This window comes from Emydura macquarii, unplaced genomic scaffold, assembly GCF_026122565.2.
Source record: "Emydura macquarii macquarii isolate MOO-44397 ecotype Brisbane River unplaced genomic scaffold, CSIRO-AGI_Emac_v2 contig_2988, whole genome shotgun sequence".
Taxonomy (NCBI): Eukaryota; Metazoa; Chordata; order Testudines; family Chelidae; genus Emydura; species Emydura macquarii.
This window is the reverse complement of record NW_027133125.1, coordinates 176794-190244: the sequence shown is the minus strand read 5'-3', so window position 1 is coordinate 190244 and position 13451 is coordinate 176794. Positions and strand designations below refer to the sequence as shown.

The 13451-nt window shown below is 43.6% G+C and overlaps 1 protein-coding gene across 1 annotated transcript in view; it reads left to right on the top strand.

Moving 5' to 3' along the window:
- MRAS (muscle RAS oncogene homolog) overlaps positions 1-13451 on the top strand; it is a 61944-nt gene that overhangs the window by 26442 nt on the left and 22051 nt on the right. The window contains exon 2 of the mRNA XM_067570060.1: positions 3695-3905. Coding sequence (XP_067426161.1) covers positions 3713-3905 — 193 coding nt within the window. The 5' untranslated portion in view covers positions 3695-3712. The remainder of the gene's footprint in view (positions 1-3694; positions 3906-13451) is intronic.

Genomic DNA, 13451 nt, shown 5'->3' with positions numbered 1-13451 from the left:
CTGGCCAGCAAGCTACCATCCTACTCCTTGAGACAGTGAATGAACACTTCCCCGCCCCCCTCCCATGACTTGAATGTTAATAAATAAACATTTGCATCATTTCAACACGTTTCTTTATTAAATCATACCTGCCAAATCCCTCCAGAACAAGATATTTGGCGGATATCGATGGGTGGGGTGGGGTTTCACCAAAGGCAAACAACATACAGGAACAGAAATCAGTCCTGCATCTCATTGCAGAACCTGGTTTTCAAAACTTCCCTAATGCAAAGCGCTCCGTGGTTAGCTCTCAGCGAATTGCTGGCATCTGGCTGCTCATAATTGGTGGCCAGTCTTTGTCTCCACAGCCCAATCCTGGGGGAACCTCTCCCCCTTCGCTTCACACACATTATGAAGAACACAGCACGCAGATATCACTGACCGGAAGTTCTTCTCACTCATGTCCAGCCTAGTGAGGAGTCTCCTCCATCTACCCTTTAAACACCCAAAGGCACATTCTACAACCATTCTGCAATTGCTCAACCTCTTATTAAAACACTCCTTGTCACTGTCAAGGTGGCCGGTGTAGGGCTTCATTAGCCAAGGGAGCAAGGGGTAAGCAGGATCCCCTCGGATCACTATGGGCATTTCCACACCCCCAATTTGAATTTTTTGGTCTGGGAAAAAAGCGCACGCCTGCATCTTACAGAACAGCCCCGAATTACGAAATACACGCGCATCATGCACCTTCCCAGACCACCCCACTCTGTTGTCTGTGAAACGACCCCTGTAATCCACAAGCCCCTGCAGGACCATGGAAAAGTACCCCTTGCGATTTATGTACTTGGTTGCTAGGTGGGCAGGCGCTAAGATAGGGATGTGCGTCCCATCAGTGCCCTCCCCCCCACAGTTTGGGAAGCCCATCGTGGCAAACCCCTCCACTACGTCCTGCACATTTCCCAGAGTCACTATCCTTCGTAGCAGAAGTCTGTTGATGGCCCTGTATAGTTGAATCACAGCGGTGCCCACTGTAGATTTACCGACTCCGAATTGATTCCCAACTGAGTGGTAACAGTTGGGGGTTGCCAGCTTCCACGGAGCGATTGCAACTCCATTCTCCACCGTCGGAGCTTCTCTCAAGCGAGTGTTCACACGCTTCAGGGACAGGGCCAGCTCCAAGCAAAGTTCCAGGAAAGTTGTCTTTTGCATACGAAAATTTTGCAGCCACTGATCATCATCCCACAGCTGCATAATAATGCGGTCCCACCAGTCTGTGCTTGTTTCCCGGGACCAAAACTGGTGCTCCATGGACTGCAGATGATGTGTTACAGCCTGCAGCAATCGGGAATTGTTCTGCTTGATGGTTTGTAGCAGGGCAGGCCTCGGTGGCATCGCAGTTGTGTGTGCTTCGGCTTCTTGCTCTACTTCGAAAATACTTGATGATAAGCCGCGATGTATTTGTAACGCTCACAATAATACTGCAGAGTTGAGCTGGCTCCATGTCTCTGCAGCAATGGCGATCACAGGGAGTTAAAAAACGGCGCGAAAATACTTTTTCTGTTTGTTTGGGAGGGGAAAAAGAGAGGAGGAAGCAGCGCTGCATCCTGGGACGATGACACTCGTCCCAACAGCCACCACGGCTAGTTGCACTGTGGGATAGCTACCCACATTGCACTGCTTTGCAATTCGCATTAAGAGTGCTCAGTGTAAACACAGGAGACCTGTACAAACAGCGTAGTGTATGCATGCTGCTGCGACTTCTAAAAATCAGCTGCTGAAAGTTGACTTAAAGTAAGTCGACTTCACTCGGCAGTGTTAACAAGGCCTAGAAGTGGGCTTGCCAAAGTCTATGTAGCCTCTAGAAAGCTGCTGCTGCCTTGTGTTGTGGCAGCTGTGCTGGTATGTAGCCTTCTTCATGGAAGTTCTTGCATATTACACCTCTGGGGAGAGCACAATCGCTCTCTTGCATTTGATGCTGTTTCTGTGGGATTTTAGAAGTACACAGGGCTGGGACACATACGTGCGTGCACGCACACGCATTCATTCTCTGCAGAAGGCAGGCTTATAAAAGCTTGGGAAGTGAAGTCAGCATCCTGAGGCACTGCAGCGTGGTGCACTCCCTACAGATAAGGAAACTGAAGCCCAGAGCGTTTAAGGGCCTGACTTTCGGGGTGTGCATGCAGAAATGCTCACCTAATTTTTTGTAAGGAGTGGCTGCAATTGCATATGCCCGTTAGATGCACAGTTGGCTGTTTTTGCACAGAGACCTGATATGCATGCACAGCTGAGGGAAAATGAGCACAAATGTGGTGTATAATTGCACACAGAAAGCTTTTAAAACTTCCCTGTGTGACATCCCCAAGGTCACAGGATTTATGTGCACAAGGTGGGGTATGGAAAGCAGATCTCCTCACTCTCACTGCTTTTGTCTTAACTGTTATGTTCACGCCATTCACACAGAGAGTTAAAAGCAAACCATAAATACTCTTCCTGGAAGGTTGCAACATAACACGACTTTATTTCTTAGAATCCGGAAGAAATCTAACACACAACAACCAAATACAGTGAGAGACATAGCAGGCAGACAGGCACACCTTAGCCCACATTGTGCCCAATTGGCTCTTTTGCTGGCCGGGCACTGAAGCCCTTTCCTTCAGAGCCCCCCCCGCCGGCGCACAGGGGCAGGAAACCCTTTAAAATTGAAGGCAATAGCCTTTCTGCCAGTGATCTCCAGCCCTGTGTTGCTGCCCTGGATTCTTCTGTGCTAAATGACGTAGCGAGAGAGGACAAGACTGCTCAGTGCATTTTCATATGTGAGCTGAAGGAGGATTTGAACTCTAACCTGCTGCATCGTCCGTCACGCCCTATTAGGAGTGTTTGCCTGGCACTTAGCAGTCAAGGCCCAAACTGTAACAGTCTCTTAAATATCTGGTGAATATAATATGGTACGGTCACAGAATTGCTGGGCTCAGGATTCCTAATGGGTTACGGTCACTGGTTCAAGTGCAACAAAAGTTGATAGTGACTGAAGAATCATTTGTAACTTGACAGCTGTTTTGACCTGTGGACAGATGATTTCATTGTCTCAGGCTAGTTCCTAGTGGAGAGGGAGCTGCACCACAAAGCTCCGTACCCACATTTGGCACTAATTGGCAGACTCTGTAGAAAGGGAAAAGATCAAATAAACCATGGAAATGTGGCCACCTTCCCTCCTGTAGCAGTGGTCCATCTAGGTCAAGATTGAGACGTGCTGGTGTGGGGAGGAATGGGGGGGAAGAGTTTGCATCGTCACAATGCTCTGCCGGTCCTGTAGCGAAAAGAAGGACTTTGTCCTTGCACTAAAATCCAAATAAGAGCCCAGATTGCGAGTGGCTTCTTGGCAACCAATGGGGATGACCAAGCGTCACCCTCATATTTTCCATAGCCCCTTGGGGCGGCCACTTACAAATAGCAGTCCCTGGGCGCTCTGGAGTACAGAAACTGCTCCTTCCTGCTCTTCTTCTCCAGGATGCTGGAAAGGGAGCAGCGAGGATGCAAGGTCATGGCCCTTCTTTTCCCTCAACCAGCTAAGAGTTAAGTTAATGCACCCCAATGGAAGGAGTCCCAGCCCTGGCTCCTCATGCACTGAGTCAGGGTTGAGAAATCGGTGTCCGGGTAGCCGTCTTGTTATTGCTAATAAGTGGTCTGAGTCAATCTCTCTTTCTTTCTCTTCCAGGTCTGACGCACTGGAAACATGGCTACAAGTGCTGTTCCAAGTGAAAACCTGCCCACCTATAAACTGGTGGTGGTGGGGGATGGTGGTGTGGGGAAAAGCGCTCTCACCATTCAGTTCTTCCAGAAGATTTTTGTGCCCGACTATGACCCAACCATTGAAGATTCCTACCTGAAACACACAGAAATAGATGGCCAGTGGGCAATTCTTGATGGTAAGTCACCTACTTGCGCTCTGCTCTGTCCATTCTGATGGTACAAAAGCATATCTGTGTACTGATATTTTCTATATTTTGTTGGGTTTACATGCATCGTCTACTCAGTTAGAGGCTGTTTGTAATTATAGTGCAAACCGTCTTGTGGGCTATTTGTACATGCTAGGCAATTGGCCTCTTGTGACAATATTAACTTTACGTATATTAAGCTACAGTACTATGCTGTCTCATTTCATGCAGGTTCATAAAAACCTATGCATCACCAGGGAAGTTTATATGGGGGATGCATTATGTTTAATGGCCCTATTTATGTGCCACATCGATTCCTGTACAAATCATTTTGCATATAGTTGAATTTTTTCGTTGCAATGCCCTGATGGGCAACCTTTCTCCCTGCCATGGCCCCCAGGCATTCCTGATCAGCTGTTATAATCAGCGCTTGGGAAAGTCTCTTGCCTCAGGTGTGGGTGAGTGTGAAGCTTGCCCTGGCAAGTGCAGGGACCTGACATATGAACATAAACTGAGCTACACCCGAGTCATTCATATTTTATAGGGCCCAGTGTTAAGCAGTCATTGCTCTTAAATATTATTGAGATTAAATCAATTCTCTGGATGATGTCCTGCCTAAGCATAGTATGCTGTAGTGATAAATGGTAGTGAGGACTGAAATTAAAATCAATATCCACTGCAGAAGATTTTATCCTCCAATGATTAAAGAACTGTGGTACGAATTGCATCCCATCATATGAGGGACTTGTTTCTGTGATGGGTTACATTTTAAGTCCACCTTCTAATATACCAGTAAGATTCCTGACTGCTGTGTGGTGGTGCTTGTAATGGAGGGAAGATCATTTGTGCTTCCGTTTTTGTTCATGGGGGAATGGGGAAATAAACTGAACTGGTTGAAACTGCAACATTGTGGTTTATTATAAGGAAAATAGATTGACCAGATCTCTAAGGGAAAGTGATCACTGTCAGAAATCAAACTCTCTGGATGGTTTTATTTGCAACATGTAATATAAAATATTTAATGCATATGTATATGTGGATACCTCAGAAAGTAGGTGGTGTGTGTGATACATGTACTTGGATAATATAAAATGTCACACAAACCATAGTCAAGCACCAGCTAAAGAAATTCATTTACCCCCAACCTTTCAATGCAGTCACTAAAAAATAACAAAATCAACATGACAATGGTATTGGTCCATTACTAGATGGAAATGGTAGAATTATCGATAATAATGCAGAAAAGTCAGAAGTGTTCAATAAATATTTCTATACATATTTGGGGGAAAACAGAAGATGTAGTCATTTCATATGATGAGGATAACACTTTTTCCAGTCCACTAATATCTCAGGAGGATATTAAACGGGGGCTACTAAACACAGACATTTTTAAATCAGCAGGTCCAGATACCTGGTATCCAAGAGTTTTAAAAGAGCTGGCCGAGGAACTCACTGACCATTAATGTTGATTTTCAATAAGTCCTGGAACACTGGGGAAGTTCCAGAAGACTGGAAAACAGCTAGTGCTGTGCCAAATTTTAAAGAGGATAAATGGGATGACCCACATAATTATAGGCCTGTCAGTCTCAGGCAAGATAATGGAGCAGCTGATATGGAACTCGATTTAATGAAGCATTAAAGGAGGGTAATGTAATTAATGCCATGTATTATGAAAAATAGATCCTGTCAAACTAACTTGATATCTTTTTTTCAATGAGATTACAAGTTGGGTTGATAAAAGTAATAATGTTGATGTAATACTCTTAGACTTCTGTTAGGAGTTTGACGTGGTATTGCATTACATTTTGATTAAAAAGCTAGAGTAATACAAAACTAACATAGCACACAGCCAACTTTTAATCCATTTAATAACTGATTCAGATTTCAAAATGTAACTGTAAATAAGGAATTATCAGGTGTGTTACTAGTGGGATCCCACAGGGACTGATTCTTGCCCCACACTGTTTAATATGTTTATCAATGTCCTGGAAGAAAACATAAAATCATCACTGATAACATCACAGATAACCTAAAAATTGGGCGATGGTAAATAATGAAGCAGGCCTATCTCAGATACAGAACACTCTGGATCTCTCTCTTGGTTAGCTGGGTTAATTAGTTGATTAGCTGGGTCACCTTTGGTTAGCTGGGTGCAAATACAATGCATGTTTTAATACAGCTAAATGTAAGTGTATACATCTAGGATCAAAGAATGCAGGCCATACTTACAGAATAGGGGATTCCATCCTGGGAACCTGGAAAAGATTTGGGGTTCATGGCAGACAATCTGCTGAACATGAGCTCCAAATGCAAGATTGTGGCCAAAAGGATAATGCAATCCTGGGATGCATAAACAGGGAAAATTTTGAGGAGTAGAGAGATTATTTCACCTCAGTATTAGCACTGATGTGACCTCTGCTGGATTACTTTGCAGTCCACAGTTCAAGAAGGATGTTGATAAATTGGAGAGGTTCAGAGAAGAGCCATAAGAATGATTAAAGGACTAGAAAACCTGCCTTATGGTGATAGACTCAAGGAGCTCAATCCATTTCGTGTAACAGAGAAAGTTAAGGGGTGCTTTGTGAGTACCTACATGGAGAACAAATATTTAATAATGGACTCTTCAGTCTAGCGGAGAAAGATATAAAATGATACGCTGCTTGAAAGTTGAAGCTAGATAAATTCAGACTGGAAACAAGGTATACATTTTTAACAGTGAGGGTAATTGACCCCTGGAACACTTGATCGAGATTCATGGTGGATTCTCCATCACTGGCCGATTTTAATTCAAGATTGAATGTTTTCCTGAAAGATCTGCTGTAGGAATTATTTTGGGTTAGTTCTATGTCCTGTGTTAGATAGAAGGTCGGACTAGATCATCACAGTGGTCCCTTCTGACCTTGGAATCTAAATCTATGAACCATTAAGATATACGCAACCGCACCAACAACAAATCACATGTATAAACACCCGCATAGACTCCTGAGTTCCAATATTGTGCACCGGTCCCAATGCACATGTCCAATGCCTCACAAACACAATCAAACCAAAACCTTAACTTTAGCTTGGGATGCTATTTCTTTTTATGGTAGTGCTCGAGATGTTCTGGGGCTTTGGGCATGTGAAGTTTAGCATTTTTGGCAACTCTCATTTTTTAACTACAGCCAGGCAAAAATTAAGACGGAGGGGAAGGAAAAATCTTCAAAAATGTTAATTTTTTTTTTTTTTTTTTGGGGGGGGGAATCAAAATTATTTTACTGAGAAGTCAGTTGCATACGAAGGGGTTATGGTTACCTTTTAGTGGAAAAAAGCAGTGCGTAAAGTATTTTAAAGGAAGGCTATAAATCTTGCTTTAAGGCCTCAATCCTGAAAACATGTACGTGCTTAACTTTAAGCATATTAGTCGATCACTTGTGCTTAACTGTAAGCAAGTCTGCGTGTTTGCAGGGCATAAATATGTATTGTGGTGTTTTTTGCACTGAAGCAGTGTGAGCTTTAGTTAAAAAATAATTGTTAACTCCAGTATTACACAAGATAAAAACCAGATCCTGCTGAAAACTGTAAGCTGCCACTGTTGATCTGCCTCCCCAGTCCAGAACCCGGCCCTCTAAAACGACAAGTGCCCTTTACTCTGCTGCCACGCCATGCATTCTTACATCATCATAACAGCTGCTCCGTACTAGGGCTGGTCAAAAAACATGTTCTGTTTTCAGCAAAAAAAACCCAAACATTCCAGTTTTCACAAATGGAAGCTTTTCTCACAGAATTCTGTTTAATTAAAAAGACATTTTTCACCCCCAAAAAAGAGGCTTTGAATACAATTTTTGACTAGTTGTTCTCTACACATCTCAACACATCCTGAACTTCAGTCAGCCAGACCTTGGAACTGCATTCTATGAATCCCACTTGGCTTTCGAATCCTCATGTCACTGCTGTCCTGCTGCCTCAAAGGTAAAACTGCAGCAGCCTCTGTGTCTTTCCCTTTATTCATCGAGCATTAGAAAACTCGCTATTTGCCACGTAGGCCACTTCTTGGGGAAGAAAAGGACATTCTTGTTTAAAACTGTATGTGGCCCTTGCTATCCACCTTGGGAGAACAAAAGGTGTCTCTTACATGTTTCCTTTGACTGTTCCTTAGGGGCCTGCTGTCTTTCCATTGACTTCTCTGGGCTTTGATCAGGTTCTAGTATCATGGAACACCGGAAATCCTTAGACAGCTGCTGGTGTGCTAGCTACCTACTTTACTGCTTTAACCATTCATGCTAAGGTCAGGAAGAAGCATGACAAAAGTGTAAAGATGCATGACACTAACCTTCAGACTCCTCTGTCTTCCTTTAACTACACTTCATTTGCAGTTAAATCTTTACTGGGTGATTTTTCACCCAGGGTTTATAAAAAGGATTGGGACTGGCTGTGGAGAATGTGATTGCCAGGTGAGACATACGATGAGGGGGCTTCATGAGCATCTAGTGATGCAGAAGTAAATATAACACAAAAGCTGGAATGGGTTGGCATTTGACAACTTTGTTCCAAAAACATAGTCCGCCTTGTTTGGAGTTCCCCCTCAAAGCCTCTATACTACCATCCATTAGCTGTAATAACGTCCCAACAGCACTGTAAAATGCTTTGTGCTAACCAGCTTGTGTGTTTTCTCTTAAAGTGAGACCTACACTCGCCCTCACTGTGTAACACAGAAGCTGGCAACGTGATGGAACATTTTTTAATTGAGTTGTGTAATTTCATTTCTCTGCCCTTTTTTTCTCACTTGCATTTAAATGCAATTTGATTTTATTTCATTTTTCAGGTCTTGGAGTCACACCAAGGGTCTGACCCATCTATGAGGGATTTGATCTCTGAGCTTGGTCAGGTCATTTACTCTCTGTGTCTGTTTTCCTAATTATAAAGAGGGGACAATAATATTTCCTTTCCTCACAGAGGTGTTATGAGACTTATTGCTAAGGAAGCACCTTAAGAGGATTGTATGCAAGGTGCTACTAAAAAAGTGCAAAAAATAATTAATGTTCCTAACCAATCCAGCTTGCAAGACTGTCCCTGCAGCGTTTGGGGCACATTGCAGATGAATACTATAGAGTGCTTTTATTAAATAAGGGACGTGCACCTAAAGGCAAGTGCTAACTGTGAATTATAGGATGCTGTCTCCTTAGGGACATTTTATGAAAGCAGACTCCGTTGTCTGTGCACTAAGCTATTTTCATTATTTCCTGCTGTCCTCATTGAGGTCACAATGGACATATCATACTGGGTTAGATGTAGGCAGACACACACACACACACACACACACACACACACAATGTACAGACACATGTTGCAGGTCAGAATTTAATAGCTCCCAGAGTTAAGCTAATTTGGTTAGTTGTATCTTTAATTGAGCTTCAATCACCAATTTCATATCCCTCTTTCTGTACACAGGCTGAATTAATAAATAGTAAGCAACAGAGGATTTATTTTTGTGTGACTGTTTTAAATGCCAATCTGTAATTATTATTCTGCACATGAAGCCATGATGGAATGCTTTCGCAAGGCTAAAATTCCCAGGGGCTCATAAATCACACCCAGATAAATGGGGGAGTCGAAAACAGCCTCTAAAATATGTTTCACTACAAGATGAAGATTTGGTTGGCCCATTGCTGGACCTAACTTGTCATGATTGACCTGTCTGCACCCGTTGTATGTTCCTTGGGCCAGATTCTCAACTGTTGTAAATCAGCATAGCTGCAATGACTTTGCGTCTATTCTGAATTCTACCAGCTGAGAATCCAATCCTCTGTAAAATTCCAGACTGGGGTTGGGAGGGGAAGTTGGTAACTGTTGTCCTTTGTGTGCAGAAGCTACTCAATACCTTTTTTCCTGAGCATTACTGTTACACACACGTGTGTGTGTCTGTTACTAAAGGCCCACGTAAACTCGAATTCTGTGCTAGGTCTCCTGGTTGCTAAACCAGTTAGTGAAAGTGACCTATTCCCTGGGGGCCAGCGCATGGTGATACCTGCATTCGCCAATGCTTTGTGCAGTCTAGTTTTAAGTGCTTCGCGTTTTGGGACTCCTCGGTTAGTAGGTTATTCCATTCTCCCTAGCAGCGCTCACTGGAGGGAAGATTTTTCCTAATATTCAGTTTGTTTTTCTTTTGAGCTCTCATGCCTTTGCTTCTAGTTATAATACCTTTGTGCATGCTACCCTGGGGCCTGACCCAAACCCATCAAGTCAATAGAAAGACTCCAATAGACTTGGATCAGGCCCTACATAATACGTAATTCCTCTCCATCCTGCGTGTTCACACCCTTGAAATAACTGCAGACAGTTATCCTGCTCCCAAATGTGTGCATCCTTGCTCATGAGATCTCTCTCTCTCCTGCTTTGCATTTCTCACTGTGAGGCAGGATGTCGCTGCTTGTCCTAAGATCTCTTGGATTTGACTGTCTGCTTTTTCCCAAAAAGAAGCTTGGGAATTGTCTGACCAGAAGGTGAGGGATCAGGGGTGTTTTTAGGCTTCTTCAGTCTTGCCTGGTGGTGGTGGTGGTTTTTTAATCTGGTAGTTTCACTGAATGAACTAAATTTCAGCTTAAGCTTCTTCTTTTATTACTTGGGGTTTATGACCTTCTAAGAGGCTTATTTTATTTTTGTCTTTCTGCCAGGAAAATGTCAATGTTGCAACATGGAGAACTCAAGGCTTTGAATTCTTGCCTATTTGTCAAAGAAAAGGCCCTTTTTAACTAATTGGATCTTTACTCTGTTTGTTGAAATGGAGGCCGTTCTTTAGAGATCTTCTCTGTCTTCGTAAAGGCTCTTTTTTCCCCCCAAAGAAAGGGCAAAAATTCAAGTACTTGTGTTTTCCATGTTACGACATCTGTGTGTTTAGTTAGAGCACAATGGAGGGGCTCATAAAGACCAAAGTATTTCCTCATTGCATGGCTTTCCCCTGCAGAAGACTATCACATGATGAGAGCAAGATGGGAGCAGCAAAAAGCTGACTAGGCCAGAAGCAAATCCGTAGTGAAAACTGGTACAGTGTGCTAGTTTTCACTAGAGACAGGCCCAAGATGTGAAGTTAAGATATTACACACACACACACACACACATCCCTCTAGGCTGTTCAGATCTGGTTGTCGGGGTCAGATCCAACTTTAGTTTACACCAAAGAAGGAACATTTAATATTATTCACTGTAAGTGTCACAGTCCGCTCTGCATGTATTTACCACATCTTTACCCCAGATATATTAATGGGACGTATGCATGGGGATGCGCTCCAAAAAGCTCAGCCAAGTCTGTGTTCTCTGGCTAATGGACCAAATGGTGGATTCAACATATTTCCCTCCATTCAGGCCTAGATTCACTGGGCTAAATTCATCCCTAATGTAACTCAACTGAAGGCCATGGACTGCTCCAGGGATGAACGTGTGTGTATCTGGCAGTTGCTGCAGCCGAGGGTTAAACCCAGCACCCTGTGTGATTCAAAAGGCTCTGCCAGAAGGATAGCTACCAGCTGAGCTCGTAGAAGGGAGCCATACAAGCTTAGGAGTGGAACCACCCATTTGCTTGACCCAGAGCCTGCAAAGACTGACGCATGCACAGAGCTTCACTCATGCAAGTAGTTGTACTGAAGTCAATGGGGCTACTCAGGTAAGTCAAGGTAAGTACATGCCTCAGTCTTTGCAGGCCAGGATCAGGGCTCAAGACTATTCCACAGCTGATGTGTGATTGCTTTCTCCAGTGGGGCTTCCATCACCTTCACCTTCACTGTGGGGCTTCCATCACCTTCCTTCACCTTCACTGGTGTGTCACTATTGAGTAACCTCTTCTCACTATTCACCCTAAAGTTTCCTTTACTTAATATACCCCCTTATTTCCGCATTTACCAAGCCTGTGTGAACTGGACTGAGTTTCTCAGCAGGAAGTTCTTTCTTGGATATCTTAGGGTCCTTGAGTCAGAATTCAGTTCTCAGTAGATGGGGTGGGGGAAATCCACTGCCTCCTGCTGCCCAGATCAATACTGAGAGTCCAGTGTCAGCAATCTGTGTTGCCAAATGAAAGAAATTCTTAATTGCAGATTTAAAGAGTAAAAGAAGAGAAGAAATCCTGTCATCTATGTATTTCTGCTTCTTATTTCTATCCAGGCTGACCTCCTGATACACTGATGCTGGGAATTGGAGAAGAACCTAATGGAATTCAGTACTCAATTTCCATTGAATTCCTAAATCCCTTAGGCTCATCTGAAAACCCCAGCTTAAGCAAACTGTTGTCTGGCCCCTTACTCGGAGAATAGTACTATTGATCTCCAGATGTGCCTCATTAACTTCAATGAGGATTCTTGAATGAATAAGGCACTGGATGTGAATAAGAGTTGCAGGCCTGAGTCCTTTGCCTCTAAACAAAGTATGTTGTTAATCAGCTGGGGGGAAAAAGTACAGTCACACTTTAATGGATCAGTCAAGTATCTTGTGCCTGAAACCTAAGAGCAGAGATTTCTAACGGTAAGGTCCACGCCTGCACACTTCCTCCGCTTGTACTCCGTAATGAGTGTAAAAGCAGAGGCGCGGATCAGCGCCTCTCCACTTCCTTTTTACTACCACAGGGCCTGAGTCAGAATCTTCCCTCTCCGAAGCAATCTTCATATCACTTCTCTTCAGCATCTGTAAATATAGGTAGATGTAGTTTTACTATTGTTAGTGTTTTGAGTGTTTTTATAATCTAGTTAGATTCTTCACTGCCTTGGGGAGCTTCTCCCCATGGAGAAGGACTATGCCCCGAGTGCTGGGGTTTAAGGACTCCTTCTCCATCCGCAACTAATGCCCGCACTGCCTTTACTGCAGTTAGGCAGGTGCCCATCATAGCCAAGTGCAGCATTTGTTACTCCTTCCTTCTCTGAACCCATCAGGGGCAAGAGTTTCATCTGTGGAAACACTTCATGGAAAGTGGATCCAGTCTGGGGAGACCCCCCCTGTACAATGGCCTCTGAGTACAAGTTCTGGAGCAGAGTCCAAAACTGCTGAGCCTAAAGAATCATTGCCTCAGGCCACTTACAAAAGTAAGAGGTATTGTCATGGGCATAAGGACAGATCCCAGGGGGAAGAAACTATACTTAATACTCCCGGGAGAGAGAGCTTCCTGAGTGTAAAAGACTTTCTGATCTTCAAAAAAGTGCTCTATAATTGCTACTTGTTGTTAATAAGATCTGCTACTTCAGCTGTTCCTATTAGGGGACCCATCAATGTCAGAAGAAAGACCTAAGAAAGGGTAAAAACAACGAAAGTCCTGTAGCACTTTAAAGACCAACAAATTTAATTTCTGCAGGCATAAGCTTTCGTGGGCTGCAACCCACTTCGTCAGATGCAAGAAATAGAAATCAGAGGGGGTATATATATATACACATCCAAGGGTAAGGAACAACTGTATACAGACTAACACAGCTACCCCTCTGGAACTAAGAAAGGGTGTAAATTATAGCAAGTACCCATATGCTCTTGATATGTCATCTTTCCCACTTTACGTGGCACTGAACACTCTAAAGGAGTCTGCTA